Source organism: Sander lucioperca, chromosome 23 (genome assembly GCF_008315115.2).
Source record: "Sander lucioperca isolate FBNREF2018 chromosome 23, SLUC_FBN_1.2, whole genome shotgun sequence".
Classification (NCBI taxonomy): Eukaryota; Metazoa; Chordata; class Actinopteri; order Perciformes; family Percidae; genus Sander; species Sander lucioperca.
In genome coordinates, this window is record NC_050195.1 from 18,865,791 (window position 1) to 18,879,413 (window position 13,623).

A 13,623-nucleotide genomic window follows, 5' to 3' on the forward strand; every position below is an offset into this window, starting at 1 on the left:
ATTTCTCTTTAGAGTAGTGAAGGCATTTTCTACTACATTTTCTACTACATTACTTTTAGTTTGCTTTTAGAAGAGAGTTTATTACATTCTGAGGAAAAATGAATTCAATCAATTAAAAGGTGTGAATTTGTGTTGCATTCACTGACATTTCTATATCTGAGTGCTGGGCCAAGGTCTAATGACATCCTGTTTGCTATTACTATTAAAGGGTGCATTCAGTAGCTATATTTACTTACTAAGAGTTGAACAACAGATTCATGGCATCATGTAGAACTATTTTTATTCATATCGCTTTTAAAGGTCCATTAAATGAAAATATAGAGGTTAGACAACAGTATTTTATAAGATCCTGCAGTTGCTTTCAAGTTCTTATAATTCAACAGTAAATGCTAGTCTGCACAACTTTTAAATCATCCCTATTTGAAGTAGCCATTGAAAAGTGAATAAAGTGTAAGTTTGGACATGGCTCGCTCCCTGAGAAACCAATTTGTTGGTTGAGCAGAGTAATTTTAAATTCACCTTGTCAACAGTCTCTTTGTCTGCGCCGTCTATTTGTTGGCCTGGAAACAAACACAATTTATGTGAGCAGATTGTGTGAAAACTGAAGTTCTCTTTTGTAATTAGCAATGAAAAAACAGTTATGACTCAAAATGAAAGACTCAAAAATACATTTGGCAGCACTTTCTATGAGGGTTATACAACCAAAGCATTATTGACGTATTTATAAACTTAGAATGCCATATACTCTTATATCTATGGCAGAAAATAAACCCACAAGTATCTCTTTCTCAACAGAAGACACTTACCTTGCTGTTTCATTCTCAGTGTGTCTTTCTGGTTTAGATCCTGCCCTTTGCCTGATTTCAGGTCCTGGTCTTGATTCAGTTGCATGGCTGCCAGTGGGTCCCTGTTACCCTCCATGTCCCCCCTGGAGTCAGCGGCTCCTGGTCCTGGCTGTGCCCCAACGACAGGCCGCTCCTCATCCACTTCCTGCAGCGCTCCTGTGATGACCCCAGCCAGCTGGTCCAGGTCTTTACCAATCAAAGCTTCCATGTTGATGCTGTGCCTTCCCAGCTGGTTCACCATATTATGGATGAATCGCTCTGGACAGGAAAGAGAAGAAGAATGAAAACCCACAATCAAGAGAAAATCACTTAAATGTAAAACAAAATCCCACAATTTTCCATAAAAAAGCAAACAAACAAAGAAACAAACAAAAAAAATAGGAATATTGTGTTGCAAATATAAAAGCCAGTGTGAAAAAAAGTGGATCTTACCATCCATGACACTAAGAGGCTCTTTGACGGTCAGTCGGTTTGAGCCAGCCTTGAGCAGAAGTCTGTCTAGATCAGGCCTTTGGGTTTTGGAGCCAAAAGCCACCTGAGACTGCGGCTCTGCATGGTTGCTTGGAGCTGGCCGGATGTAGCTGAGGTAGTGGAGCTTTCCTTTGGGCCACGCAGCCTTGCCACCCGGGGAGCTCTGCTGAGTGCTCGGTACCTCGGCAAGAAGCCGTTCCAGCTGGCTGGATAGCAGTTTGCTCCTTACTGGGTCCCGGTTGGAGTAGGTTGTACTGAGCTTGGGGTGTCTGCCCTCTCCACTCTGTGTGAATACTTTGGTGACTGGAGGTTGGCCAGCTCCTTTCTGATGGCTGTAGATAGTGGTCTCCTTCCAGCCCTGCTGCGGTTTTGACCGGCTGGGCTCCAAATGATCCTCAGACTTCATGTCTTCAATCTACAACACAAAATGCCACTTAGCACATGCAGAGCATTGTTAATATGTCAAACATTATGTAGCCATGCTAGAGGCGTGGCTCTGGGGACAGCTGATGGAAATATCTCCACAAGACTTTCATGAATTATTTTTTTTTCTTATGTGTACCTATGGCCATATACCTCCTTAGGCCAAGTTTAATTAGATGTTTATGATACCAAAATAGCTGCTAAACTAATGACATTCCCATCAGCTTCAGCTGTATTTTGAGTTTAGTGCTAATTAGCATGCTAACATGCTAAACTAAGATGGTGAACATTACACCTTCTAAACATCAGCATGCTAGCAATGTCATTGTGAATGAATGAAGTGAAGCTAAAGTGACAATATTCATATGCTGAATCTTCAACCTAGTTTCAGCTCTGCAATAGTTTTTTCCCTCAATAAAAACATTAGATGGGTTGCGCTGGGTCAGCATTGTTGTGACAGGCTTTAGTATAAAAAGAGAAGCAACCTGGGCTCGGCTAGACAGGACAGGATATGAATAGGGATTCTAGATCAAAGACAACTGCCCTTGGAAATTGCATTATGGAATCATAGATGAGATAGTGTCACTCAAAGAGTAATTTCATGCATTTCCACAACAAACTTTAAAAGCATATCCCTTCTGTCAGAGAAGTATCAGCAATCCCTTATCTAAAAAGAAGAAACAATGAGTCATCGGATTTCAGATTTAGCCATATGAGTTTATATTTGACACATGATGAATTATGTGTTCACATCATAATGCACTGGTACACAGGCATCTAGAGGCCTTTTAACTATTTTGGCATTGTTGTTGGTATTAATGTTGGCAACAAATTGTGTGATTTTCTCCTTTCTTCTCTCCGTGAGGAAGATTCCTTTCGTCTGAATCATAAGGACCCACACTTAAATTCAACATAAAGTATATCCGATCCACTGAGCAGCATTATTATCCATGTCTCTGCGGCACTTATACTAGCTATCTCCCTTGGTGCCATTTTCGGTCCTTCAAATGTATATAGAGAAAATGTCAGTCTTTCCGAGCCCGGCATACTGAGAGGCCATAATGGCATTAGCACAGCGAGACGGGGGTTCTCTGCTATTCATGCTAACCATGTTTGCCTTTTTCCATCACACTACACAACAAAGGACCTCGTCTCATCAATAAGGAAGGTCCTGAACTCTTCAACTTTGCATTATGGCTGCACTGACACAGCAGCAGGAAGCAGTTCGGCTATGAAGGATGCAAAGCACATTGCACACAAAGCCCGGGTTCCACCCTAAATATGAGGATTGAATAATGTAAAGAGGTGATGGAAGATCTTTGTGTAAAAGGGTCCCTGCTCAGTGGGAGAGGAAGAAGAAGACAGAAAGCGAGAAACAAAAGCGGTGCGGGGACGAGAGGGCGACCATAGCAAAAGAAATACTATTTTTCAAAAGGAATAGGAAGAGGCCCTTCCATAATTCAGCCAAGGAAAACCTTTTTTGTTTTGTTTTTGTTTACTTTGTGGACCAATATTTCTAGCCTTAACCCTGGACCTAAATGCAATATCTCTAGCGGTTACATTACGACATTAAAATATAGTATCTTAAAGGGTGACTCCAGCAATTTAATATGTCACTTTCTTAAAGTTCAGGGACCTGCCAGAGACAGATTTAAAAAATGGTCAAAACTGAAGCAGCAGAGGCTGAGATATCTTGAATTTTTAGTATCTCTAGTATAGACTAAGCTCCAAAAACACTATCTTCCATAACCCTGCCTCATAAATGTGCTCGTCTTTCAAACCACACACCTCCAGTTTGTAGGAGGCTTTCTGAAAAAAGAAAATCTTGCCTACAGATAACCCAACAAAACTTAAGAAAGCTCCTTTCAGAGCCACAGAAGACATCATACAACTGTTTTCACAGACTGAGTAGTACTCCTTGTGAAGAGTAAATTTAACTTCATGTGTAAAATCTGTGGCATGCCCCGTTAAGTCTCTCTTTAAAACTCTTCTATTATTACCCTGTATGATTTTTGTGCACTTGTCACACCTGTCTACTCCATTCTAAGTCAGCAACTGCTACAAGTTACAGAGTATAAGACTCTTACCTGAACGTTGGCTCCCTGTCGTTGGATTCCATGTTGTCCATCGACTTCAGACTGCGGCACGGAACTCAGGCCCTTCAGGTATTGCTGAAGGTTTCTGCTTAGTGTCCTGTCTCTGGAGCTGCTGTAGGTGGTCAGGGGGCTTGGAGCTGTGGCCTGATGGCGGAGAGGAACGGTCCTCAGTTTGGAGAGCTCTCTAGAGATGATCTTCTGGGTGATGTCGTCCTGCCACGTCAAACCTGGAAACAGAGAGGTCACATTAAAATTCACCTTCAACAATGAAAATAAGTAGCATATGATGGAGAGTTTAAACCCTTTGGTTGTGGGGTCTTTGAAACACCTCTTGACTCAATATAAGCTTAAAACAATAAGATTTCTGCAGATATCTCCAGGTCAAACACTACTTTGGAAAATAAATTATACAAAGCAGATAGTGGACCTAATTTGGTCAACATATTCATTGATGCATATAAGGTTAAATACAACTAACATCTGTTATTAAGATTATACAATAAAATACAAAACTCCAAAAACTACTCGACTGATAAAAATAAAATATGGGAAAGCCAGACTAAAACTACCAACTACCTGACTTTGTTATTGATATTTCCAAAATTGTTGAATGTTGGAGGCAAAATGGCTGACCAGTTTCATACTTTCTGGGCTTTTATTTTTTCATATATCATTGCTTGACATTCCTAAAGAGATAAATAAAAAAAGATTTGGAATAGAGGTTGCTTGCCTGGATAAACTTGAGGAATATCTCTTTCAAATACTTGTTGCTGCTTGCAAGAAAGCCATCACATGGAAATAACAGCAGGCTCCAACAAAGAATGACTGGTATGTAATTGTCAATGCAATAAACTGAAACATCGACCTATATCCTAAGACTACGATGTGAACCATATTTAAAATACAGAGGGGGAAATTGACTATATACAGTATATGCCTCAGAGATGTAACATATAGTATGTCATTGATTTTGCATTAAAAAAAAAATCCAAACAATCTCTCATCTATTACGTTGTAAATATTGTGAGAAATATTGGTGACTGTGGCCGGGTTAGCTCAGTTGGTAGAGCAGGCGCACATGTATAGAGGTTTACTCCTCGACGCAGCAGCCGCAGGTTCTACTCCGACCTGCGTCCCTTTGCTGCATGTCGTTCCCCCTCTCTCTCTCCCCTTTCATGTCTTCATCTGTCCTGTGGAAATAAAGGCCTAAAAATGCCCCCACAAATAATCTCAAAAAAAATATAAAATATTGGTGACTGTACAGTATCTATGTTATCTACTTTGGGGAAACTGTTAGAGTTCTCTTAGCTTTACAGGGTAAACAAAAGAACAAGGATGAAGTCTAAAATTACGACACACTAAAAGGAAGCCATGCCTACACATTCACACTCATACACAAGACATGTACCCACACACCAACACACACACATACCCACCCACCCACACACACACACACAGCCAGTCAACAAGCCCAGGGAGAATGTCACACTGCCTGACGCCTTGCCAACATCTCTGCTGATTGCCAACACATAGTTGGGATGCAGAACTCCTGGGCGGGGGCAAAGCGCACTGGTGCCAGGACCAGATGGAGCTACCCAAGCAAAAAAGATACCCAAAACATGGCCCCATTCCCAATGAGCCAAGAGGCACAGCATTCCATCGGCATAGAGCATAGGAATACCACAGATATTGTACTTTTTTAAGGAGCCAAGATGTTCACTGATGACACTTCATTTCAGTGCACACACATCTTTTAATGAGATAGAAGTAATTATGTTGTGAGGAAGGATTAGATTCCTAGCTGCCACATACCTAACTTTTTAGGACTCATCTAAAGAAACAAGGCTGCTCGTAATGATGTGGACATGTTTAATAACAATAAATGAACAGCCTGGGTTTAAATATACAAACAAAATGAAAGTATTCACACCGCAGAATGTCTTCATTAGCCTGGTTTCTCACCCATAGACTCTGGGTATTCTCATAGATATTCATAAGCACCAGATGAGGATCTGAGCAATGCAGAGCAGCTACAGATGCCTCCAGTCATTCTTGGCAGCGCTGAATGGAGCACAAAGCAGCGTATGTTGTCACTGTTCTGGAACGCAGCTCAGCCATCCATCCGTACAACAATGACAGTTAACTACCCATGGCTTAACTGATGTGGTGTATACTTGTGTTATATATTAGCGTGGTGATGATCATTTATGCTATCATCATAGCATGGTGATGGGGAAATTAGGTCAAGCCTCTAAAAGATCCATATGGTACCTGCAGTTAACTGCAGCTGGTTAAATGGTTTCATGGTAAATGTGTGATGGTGCCACAACAGGATGAAGCTGGCTTCATTGACTGTGACACCTCTATCCCCTCCGTCTCCTGGGGGATGCACTCATTTCCATACATATCATGTTGTTGTGTGTCTGTGATGGGCACACTTGAGGGGAAAAAGGAATGCCGGCGCAAATTACAGAATCAAAATGAGCCATTTTGTAGAAGAAAAAGTCGGAAAGAAAAGTGGTGGGGCCTTTATGGTTGGATTCCTCTCAATCAACCTCTCAGCTGATTATCCTGGCACTGAGGAGCTAAATGTCATGCAAATTCATCTGCAAGTCCAGAGAAAGAGCGGGTTCCATCACCAAGTGCTGCCGGGTTTTTGCCTGTTAAGGATAGCATGCCGTCTCAGGCAAATGCCTCAGTTAATTAACGCCTTGCCATTAGCGTAACAGCTTTGAATCAAGCAAGATATTTGTGTTGGCCTCCTGTCTGTTTTCTGTGTGACACAGAGAGAGAGAGAGAGAGAGAGAGAGAGAGAGAGAGAGAGAGAGAGAGAGAGAGAGAGAGAGCGAGAGAGAGAGCTCCTAAATATTCAAAGCCTATTAGATGGGATCCTGTCTACATGTCCTGTAGTTTCATCTGCTGTTTTTGAAATGCAGATTTTCCCCTTTCCTTTACTTCTGTCCAACTGATTTTAAAGGCATTAATGGGAGAGCGTGTGAATAATTTAGCAGCGAGTTCTACCTAATTAGTAAAAATTAAATGTGTCAATCAAAATTTGACAGGAAAATTGCATATAGTATATATATATATTGCAATAGAAAATATTGTTATGTTGTGTACAATGTCATTTTATTTACTTTAAAAAATATTACTGAGTATTGTTGTTATCGTATTAACATACTTACATCACACTTACTTTTTTATGGTCTTGAGTGAAATGTGTTTATAGCTGCACTATTTCTTAAAATGCAAATATTCTACATATCTTATGCATCATCGCCTTAATCCAGCCAGATATAGTTGGTATCTTTAAAGGTTTCTAAAAATTACATTTAAAGGGGTGATAGAATGATTATATAGGGTATTTAACACTGTTCCTTAAGGTCTCCTAATAGGGTATGTAACATTGGTTGGGCTGAAAATGGCCCAGGTGTTGTTCTATGGGCCCTAATGCTACCCTGTGGAATAGGCCTGATTGAAATGACAGGTTTTCTCCCTTATATGGCATGCTCATGAATGCCCGTCCCCTTCGTGCTGCTCCATGCACACCATGTCACACACACTGCACAGAAATTTTATACATTGTTCGTCTGCTATTTCAGTACTAAATTCACTTCTGAGACTTTTTTATGCAAGAAATCAACTATGTTGAGCTCAAATATGTGCCGTTTTACGAAAATTGAATGAATGAGAATTTAGTAATGAAATAGCAGACGAACAATGTATAAAAGTTCTGAGATCTGCGCAACCTAGATTCACAAGACAAACTGGTCCCAGATCAGTGGCCTATGTAAATTTTGGGGCGTGACAAAGGTACAAGGAAGAGCCAAATAAGGTACAGCCACCGAGTTGACGTCAACTATGAGCTTTGTTGAGATTCGCCTGTTTTCAGCAGCAGTTTCAAATTGTGAGATGTGCATAGGAAAGAGGTGTCAATGGGACTTTGAGGTTCTCTGTATGTCCTTTTTACCCACCAAACTGTTGTAATTCAACTATGAAAAGGTAAACTTGGTTTTGCATTCTATCACCCCTTTAAAATAAAGTTCCATGAATGAAGCCTGACTGCCTGACCACCTCTACTGAAGTAATTTCATACTGTCATTACTGCAAAACAGTCAGTGAACATCTACTAGGACACAAACGATTATTTGCCTGTGGAGGAAATCATTTTGCTCGAAGTAGAATCTGCAGCAGGTTTCTTTGAAATAATCCTGCCCCCTTCCCACAGATACGGACTCACACTGAACGGTTCAATAAAAGCACTCTTGTTGTTCTCTTAACAAATCCAGTTTACACATGGCATGATAGTGTGTAAGTGTATCTGCATTTTTTTCTTTCCAGTACCATCTAGCAAGGTTGTCAAGGAACAGACAGAGCAGAATATAAGGAGGAAGAACAACAATAGTTTTTGTCGATTGTCCGTCAAAGAAAACATGTCTGTGCAGGAAGCAAAGTATCGCTGTGAGTAACGTGGTTTCAGTGGCACTGGAGTGACATAATGTCAGTTTATAGTGACTGATTCTCCCTGACAGATGCCTCCTATCAATGCAAATGTCTCAATGCATCATCTTACTTCACTTGTCAGTACCATGAGTGTATCCATCGCTCGGCACAGGGTCAGGAGGTCAATCGACTGCAGGTTAGTGGTATATCAAGAACACCAGTGTCACATTCTGACATTATTCTTTCTGATGTTGAGAGTACGGTGCTTGACAGAAAAAAAATAACTGAGCAGGAATTGAAAAATATGACATGAACTAGTTTAAAAAACACAGAATTAACTTTAATTTGCCCTGCAGTCCAAGTGACTGTTCGCTAAGCCCTAAATAAGCTAATGCAAATGCTAAGACTTCATTTGGTTTTGTTGGTTTAGTTTGAAAACAAGAAATCATCTAAATGGCTCTTAAATCTACACATGACAGCTACACATACATGATATTGTGCTAAAAGACTGAGGCTAAAGTTACTTGTCCCAGGCAAACAGTCAGCATCCTTACTAACTAATAAGGAGCAGCATTGTCTGTGCATTTCAGTGTAGAGCTAGTTAGCCCTAGTACTGTATTATAAATACAAAAGTATATTAGTTAATTAAAATGTTATTTGTTCTAACATAACCCTTGGATGGTTTGGATGCACATATGAAAAAACATAGTTGAACAGGCAACACAGTGATTAGATTTATGCTTAATACCTCCGCCAAGAAGGTTACGTTTTCGGCTCGGTTTGTTTGTCTGCCAGCAGAATTACGGAAAAACTGCTGGCCAGATTGTCATTAAACTTTGTGGCTTTCTAGGTTGCTATTGGGCCAAGGAAGAATTCAATTTTGAAGTGGATCCGAATCATGGGTCGGATACACAAATTATTTTTCATCTTCGTTAACATGAGATCGGGTATTTGTGCTGTATTGATGTGGTGTCAGAATAATCTAAAAATGAGTTCCTGACTGGTAAAATTCACTTATTTCAAACACTTTTACAAGAGAAAAGGAAACGTAACTTGTAACCCCCAAAAATATTGTAGCTAGCTAATGACATGCCTCTCTAGCCTGTACGTACTACGTAGGTAGTAATCTAGTTAGTCGGGAATGCACGATAACTATGGATCATATCTCTTTTACAAGTGCAAAACTAGACATACCAGCCTAGTTACGGTTGCTAAGCTATGATTGGACATTTGGTGTTCAGGGGCAGTGTTTAGTGAACATTCAATTAAATTCTCACACAATCCCAATCTACACACATTTAGCAGAGCCATAATGACTCCACAGCAATATGACTGCAACCTGGCTATGAAATGTGTAGACACACTCTGGCCGCACACGGTGAATACTAAACTTGCTTGGCTTTAGGTGCTGTGTTATATAAAAGTAATTTGCAGTTGGATGACAGGGTCTTGCATTCAAAAGGTATTGTGGTGAAAATGTAATACCACACATTGTACTCTGCCAATGGGGACAAATCCAGACAACCCAAGCCCTTTTGTACAAGGGTCAATTTCTATTGATCTGAATGACATTGGTGTTGTGCAGTGAGCAGAGATTGTGCGATTTCTACCTGCATCTCTGATGCAAGATAAAGAGGATTGTAAATCGATTCCATTGATGTTCCTCCCCGTTTTTTCCCCACTTCATCTCTTCAATTTAGGTTACAGTACAATGGTCTCAATAACCCTGTCTGGACTAAAAAAGAAACGTGTCCCACATGTCTCAAAGATGGCACTTCAATAGCTGTTGAGCTGATAAGAATAACGTGCCACCGAGTATTAACAGTGCATTGTGGACCCATCCAAGGATAATGCTCTGTGTCTGTGGATGTGATTCTACAAGACAGAAAAGGGGAAAATGATTCAAAGTGATGATGTCATGTCTGCGGCGTCTATAAACGGGTGTCTACAAACACAAGGTCAGAGTCTCATGATGAAAAGCGTCTAAAGAACGAAACACTTCTTATAAATGGAGCAGGAAAAAATTACACACCGGATCTCTTCTCATCCTCCTCAATCTGATTTGTTTATTTCTAAGCAGTAATTAGAATAAATGTGTGGTCTCGCTTTGCTTAATATTCATCACTGCATTTTTCCCCCTCTTTTTTTGATTTCCTCTGGCCGACTGCTTACTCTTAATGATTTTCAACAGTGGTTCACGCCTGTTAAAAGATATTAAGCTCAGAGTGGCCTGCAAAGCCAATTATATTTGGATGGCTGATGTATGTGGTCACGGCCTGTGTTAAAGGTGTCTACTGCCCCCTGGTGGGTTATAACTGCAGTTACAGGCTACCAAATGTGTGAAAAAAACTATTTTCTAATAATAATTTGCTTGGTAACACTGGTCTCTATTTTCCTATAAATGTATTAATAATTTCCTGAAGGGTTTCCTGGAAATAACCATGTAATTAATACTAATTATAAGGAAAATAGAGACACAGGTCTGAGAATGTTCTTTTAGGTAAAATTTAGTTGAGTTCATGATTGAGCAAGAGTAATTTCCTTGGAAGAGCTGCTACATATAATCCCAAGTAAATGTTCATCCATACTTTATTTATTATGAAACACTTAACTCTCCATATATGTTGAATTGTAGATACAAACTGAACACTGTGTCTGCATTATTTCACATATAATTATCAATTATCAAGAGATTATGGGCCCATAAACATTCGGGTCATAAAATCCAACATTACATTTAAGCTATTTTAGGCATTTTATGAGCAGAAAATAGCTTTCCAAGAGTGCCTAACTTGTCTGTTAGAAACAAACAAGCCAGAGCCATTTGTTTAGCAGTTACAGAGGCTCTGTCTACCACAGACAGTACAAGACATGGATACATGAATATAAAATCGGCTATATTATCGTGACAGAACTGAAGAGATGTGCTGATGAGATTTTTAAATTCTCGGCATGGCTCCAGGTTGGGAAACTTGAACCCATAGTTACTTCTGTTATGAAGACATCTTATTGTAAATGCACTATATGCCCCTGAAGATCCAACCTGTTATAACAAACACATTAGCTGCTGCCAGTGATTAGTTATAATTATTAGAGTAGGAGAGACTGCATAATGTGATTACACTGTACACCTCACAGTAACTCATCCACAAAATTAGCTCTAAATGTCCCACCAGCATACAAGCCAATTAGATTGGCTGCTGGAGTTAAGCGATGATGGCAAAACAATGGCCTGGTATGAGTCAAATGGCCTGTTCTAGCTCAATGGTGTTGCACTATGCTAGCCAAGGAGACAGCTTGGCTTATTTGGCTTGCATCACACAATGGCAGTAGACAAGTATTTTGCAGGGGGGGGGGGGACTTGTACAAAGAGAGGCAGGCAAACAGGCAGTATGTACCTCTGTGAGCCAGTTTCTGTAGGAGGATCCTGAGGCGTTGCAGAGCAGAGGAAGAAACATCATATGTGTACAGGTCTGCAGCGGCCAACTCCTGACATCGTCCAAACACTCCATCTACAAAAAAAAAGAAAAGAGGAAAATGATGAAAACCAATATGTTTTGATAGCTGTAAGTCAGAACGCACATGATGTAAGATGTAAGACATTTTTCAAAGTAATATGACGTCCACCTGCCCAGTTGAAAAGTGTGGCACCTGCAGTGTCTCCGCACCGATAACTTCCTGTTTTGGGGGAGGTAATAGATGACATTTTTTCTTCTGACAGCGCCACGATAAGCAGCCTTTCGTGGCAGGAATGACTTTATCAGGGACCCTGGTAATCTCCCTCATCAGCAGGCCTCCCGGCTCACTCAATACAGGTTGCTAGGCAACCCACGCCACAGAGTCCCTATCAGCCCCATAATTCAATGGCTGGTCTAGACCTCAGAAGGATGCTGAGGCTCAGGGGGTCAGAAAGCAGTGTGCAGACAAAATGCCTGGAATATAAATGACCCACTGCTGTCACCTTCTCTCAGCTGGAGAGATGAATCCATGCATCTTGTTAGCTAAACTCACTAAATGAAAGTCCACCTCTTAGATGATCCTGTAGATTCGATCTGAGCCATCTCATCTGTGTGTGTGTGTGTGTGTGTGTGTGTTCTTGTTTAACTATATTTGTGGGATCCAAAAACCGGGAATACAGTATACTTGTGGAGTCCGGACAGTTTTGTGGGGCCAAAATGCTGGACCCCACAACTTTAAAGGGCTGTTTGAGGGTTAAGACTTGGTTTTAGGATTAGGGTTAGAATTAGGTAATGGTTAGGGTGAGGGTAAGGGTTAAGGTTAGGCATTCAGTTGTGATGGTTAAGGTTAGGGTAAGGGGCTAGGGCATGCATTATGTCAATGACGGATCCCCACAAAGATAGTGCCACGCACTATGTGTGTGTGTGTGTGTGTGTGTGTGTGTGTGTGTGTGTGTGTGTGTGTGTGTGTGTGTGTGTGATCATGCATACTACCGTGTGAGAGTATGTGTGAGGAAGCAACTGTGATTAGATGGGATCTAATCATGTGAATCAACACTTTGTCATGCACCACAGCATCCCATTAATTAGGCCCAAGATGTCGGACAATGACAGTAGACATCAATGGTACGATGGATGCTTGATGACACGTTGGGGACCGTAGACTACACCAACACTGATGTCCTTTACATGCTGCAATTTTCTGTCTCCTCTTCCAATGCCATTTATACACTACATGTCTATGACAAATAATATTATCTCTTATCATCTATGTGAATTAACATTTTAACTCAGAGAGGGAAATGTCGAGATTCACCTTTGCATCCAAAGTGAAAAAGAAAAGCGTTCACTTTTTATTACTATTCATCTGTTCAAACAACACCAAGCATCAGTTTTCACCAAATTTAATTACAGCGCATTGTTCGGTGTAAAATTCAGTGACTGATGATTACAAAGATAATAATGTGATGTCAGCATCTAAATTGAATTCTTATGGGGGCGCCCTGGTGGATCGCCTGGTTAAGCGTGCGCCCCGTGTACGGGGCCTCGGTCCTTGCCGCAGTGGCCGCGAGTTTGGTTCTGACCTGCGGCCCTTTGCTGCACGTGGTTCAAAAAATAATTGTACAAAAAAAAAAGATTTATTATTCTAAACGAGAAACGGGTGTTTTCCTGACTTCCGCCCTTTTGTCTGTGACCCATTAAATGACAGCTCTGTAGAGAAAGAAGCCCGTGGGAGTTGGTGAATTAGCATAGACAACACAGTACAACACTCAGGAGTTATTTTGGGATCTCAAACAGCAAAGGAAGGAAAACTTCCAACCTACAGACGTCTGGATTGCAAGACGTCAGCTGTCTCTTTACTCTTACGCCAACAACCCCTCTTTTTTA

General features: G+C 40.7%; 1 protein-coding gene across 1 annotated transcript in view; it reads right to left on the reverse strand.

The window, feature by feature from the left end:
* The window catches only part of ptprn2 (protein tyrosine phosphatase receptor type N2), a 125,786-nt gene that overhangs the window by 91,506 nt on the left and 20,657 nt on the right, over positions 1-13,623 (reverse strand). The window contains exons 3-7 of the mRNA XM_031292882.2: positions 11,677-11,790; positions 3,827-4,062; positions 1,278-1,731; positions 807-1,103; positions 520-560 (exon numbers count right to left, since the gene is read on the reverse strand). Of these exons, the coding sequence (XP_031148742.1) occupies positions 520-560; positions 807-1,103; positions 1,278-1,731; positions 3,827-4,062; positions 11,677-11,790 (1,142 nt within the window). The remainder of the gene's footprint in view (positions 1-519; positions 561-806; positions 1,104-1,277; positions 1,732-3,826; positions 4,063-11,676; positions 11,791-13,623) is intronic.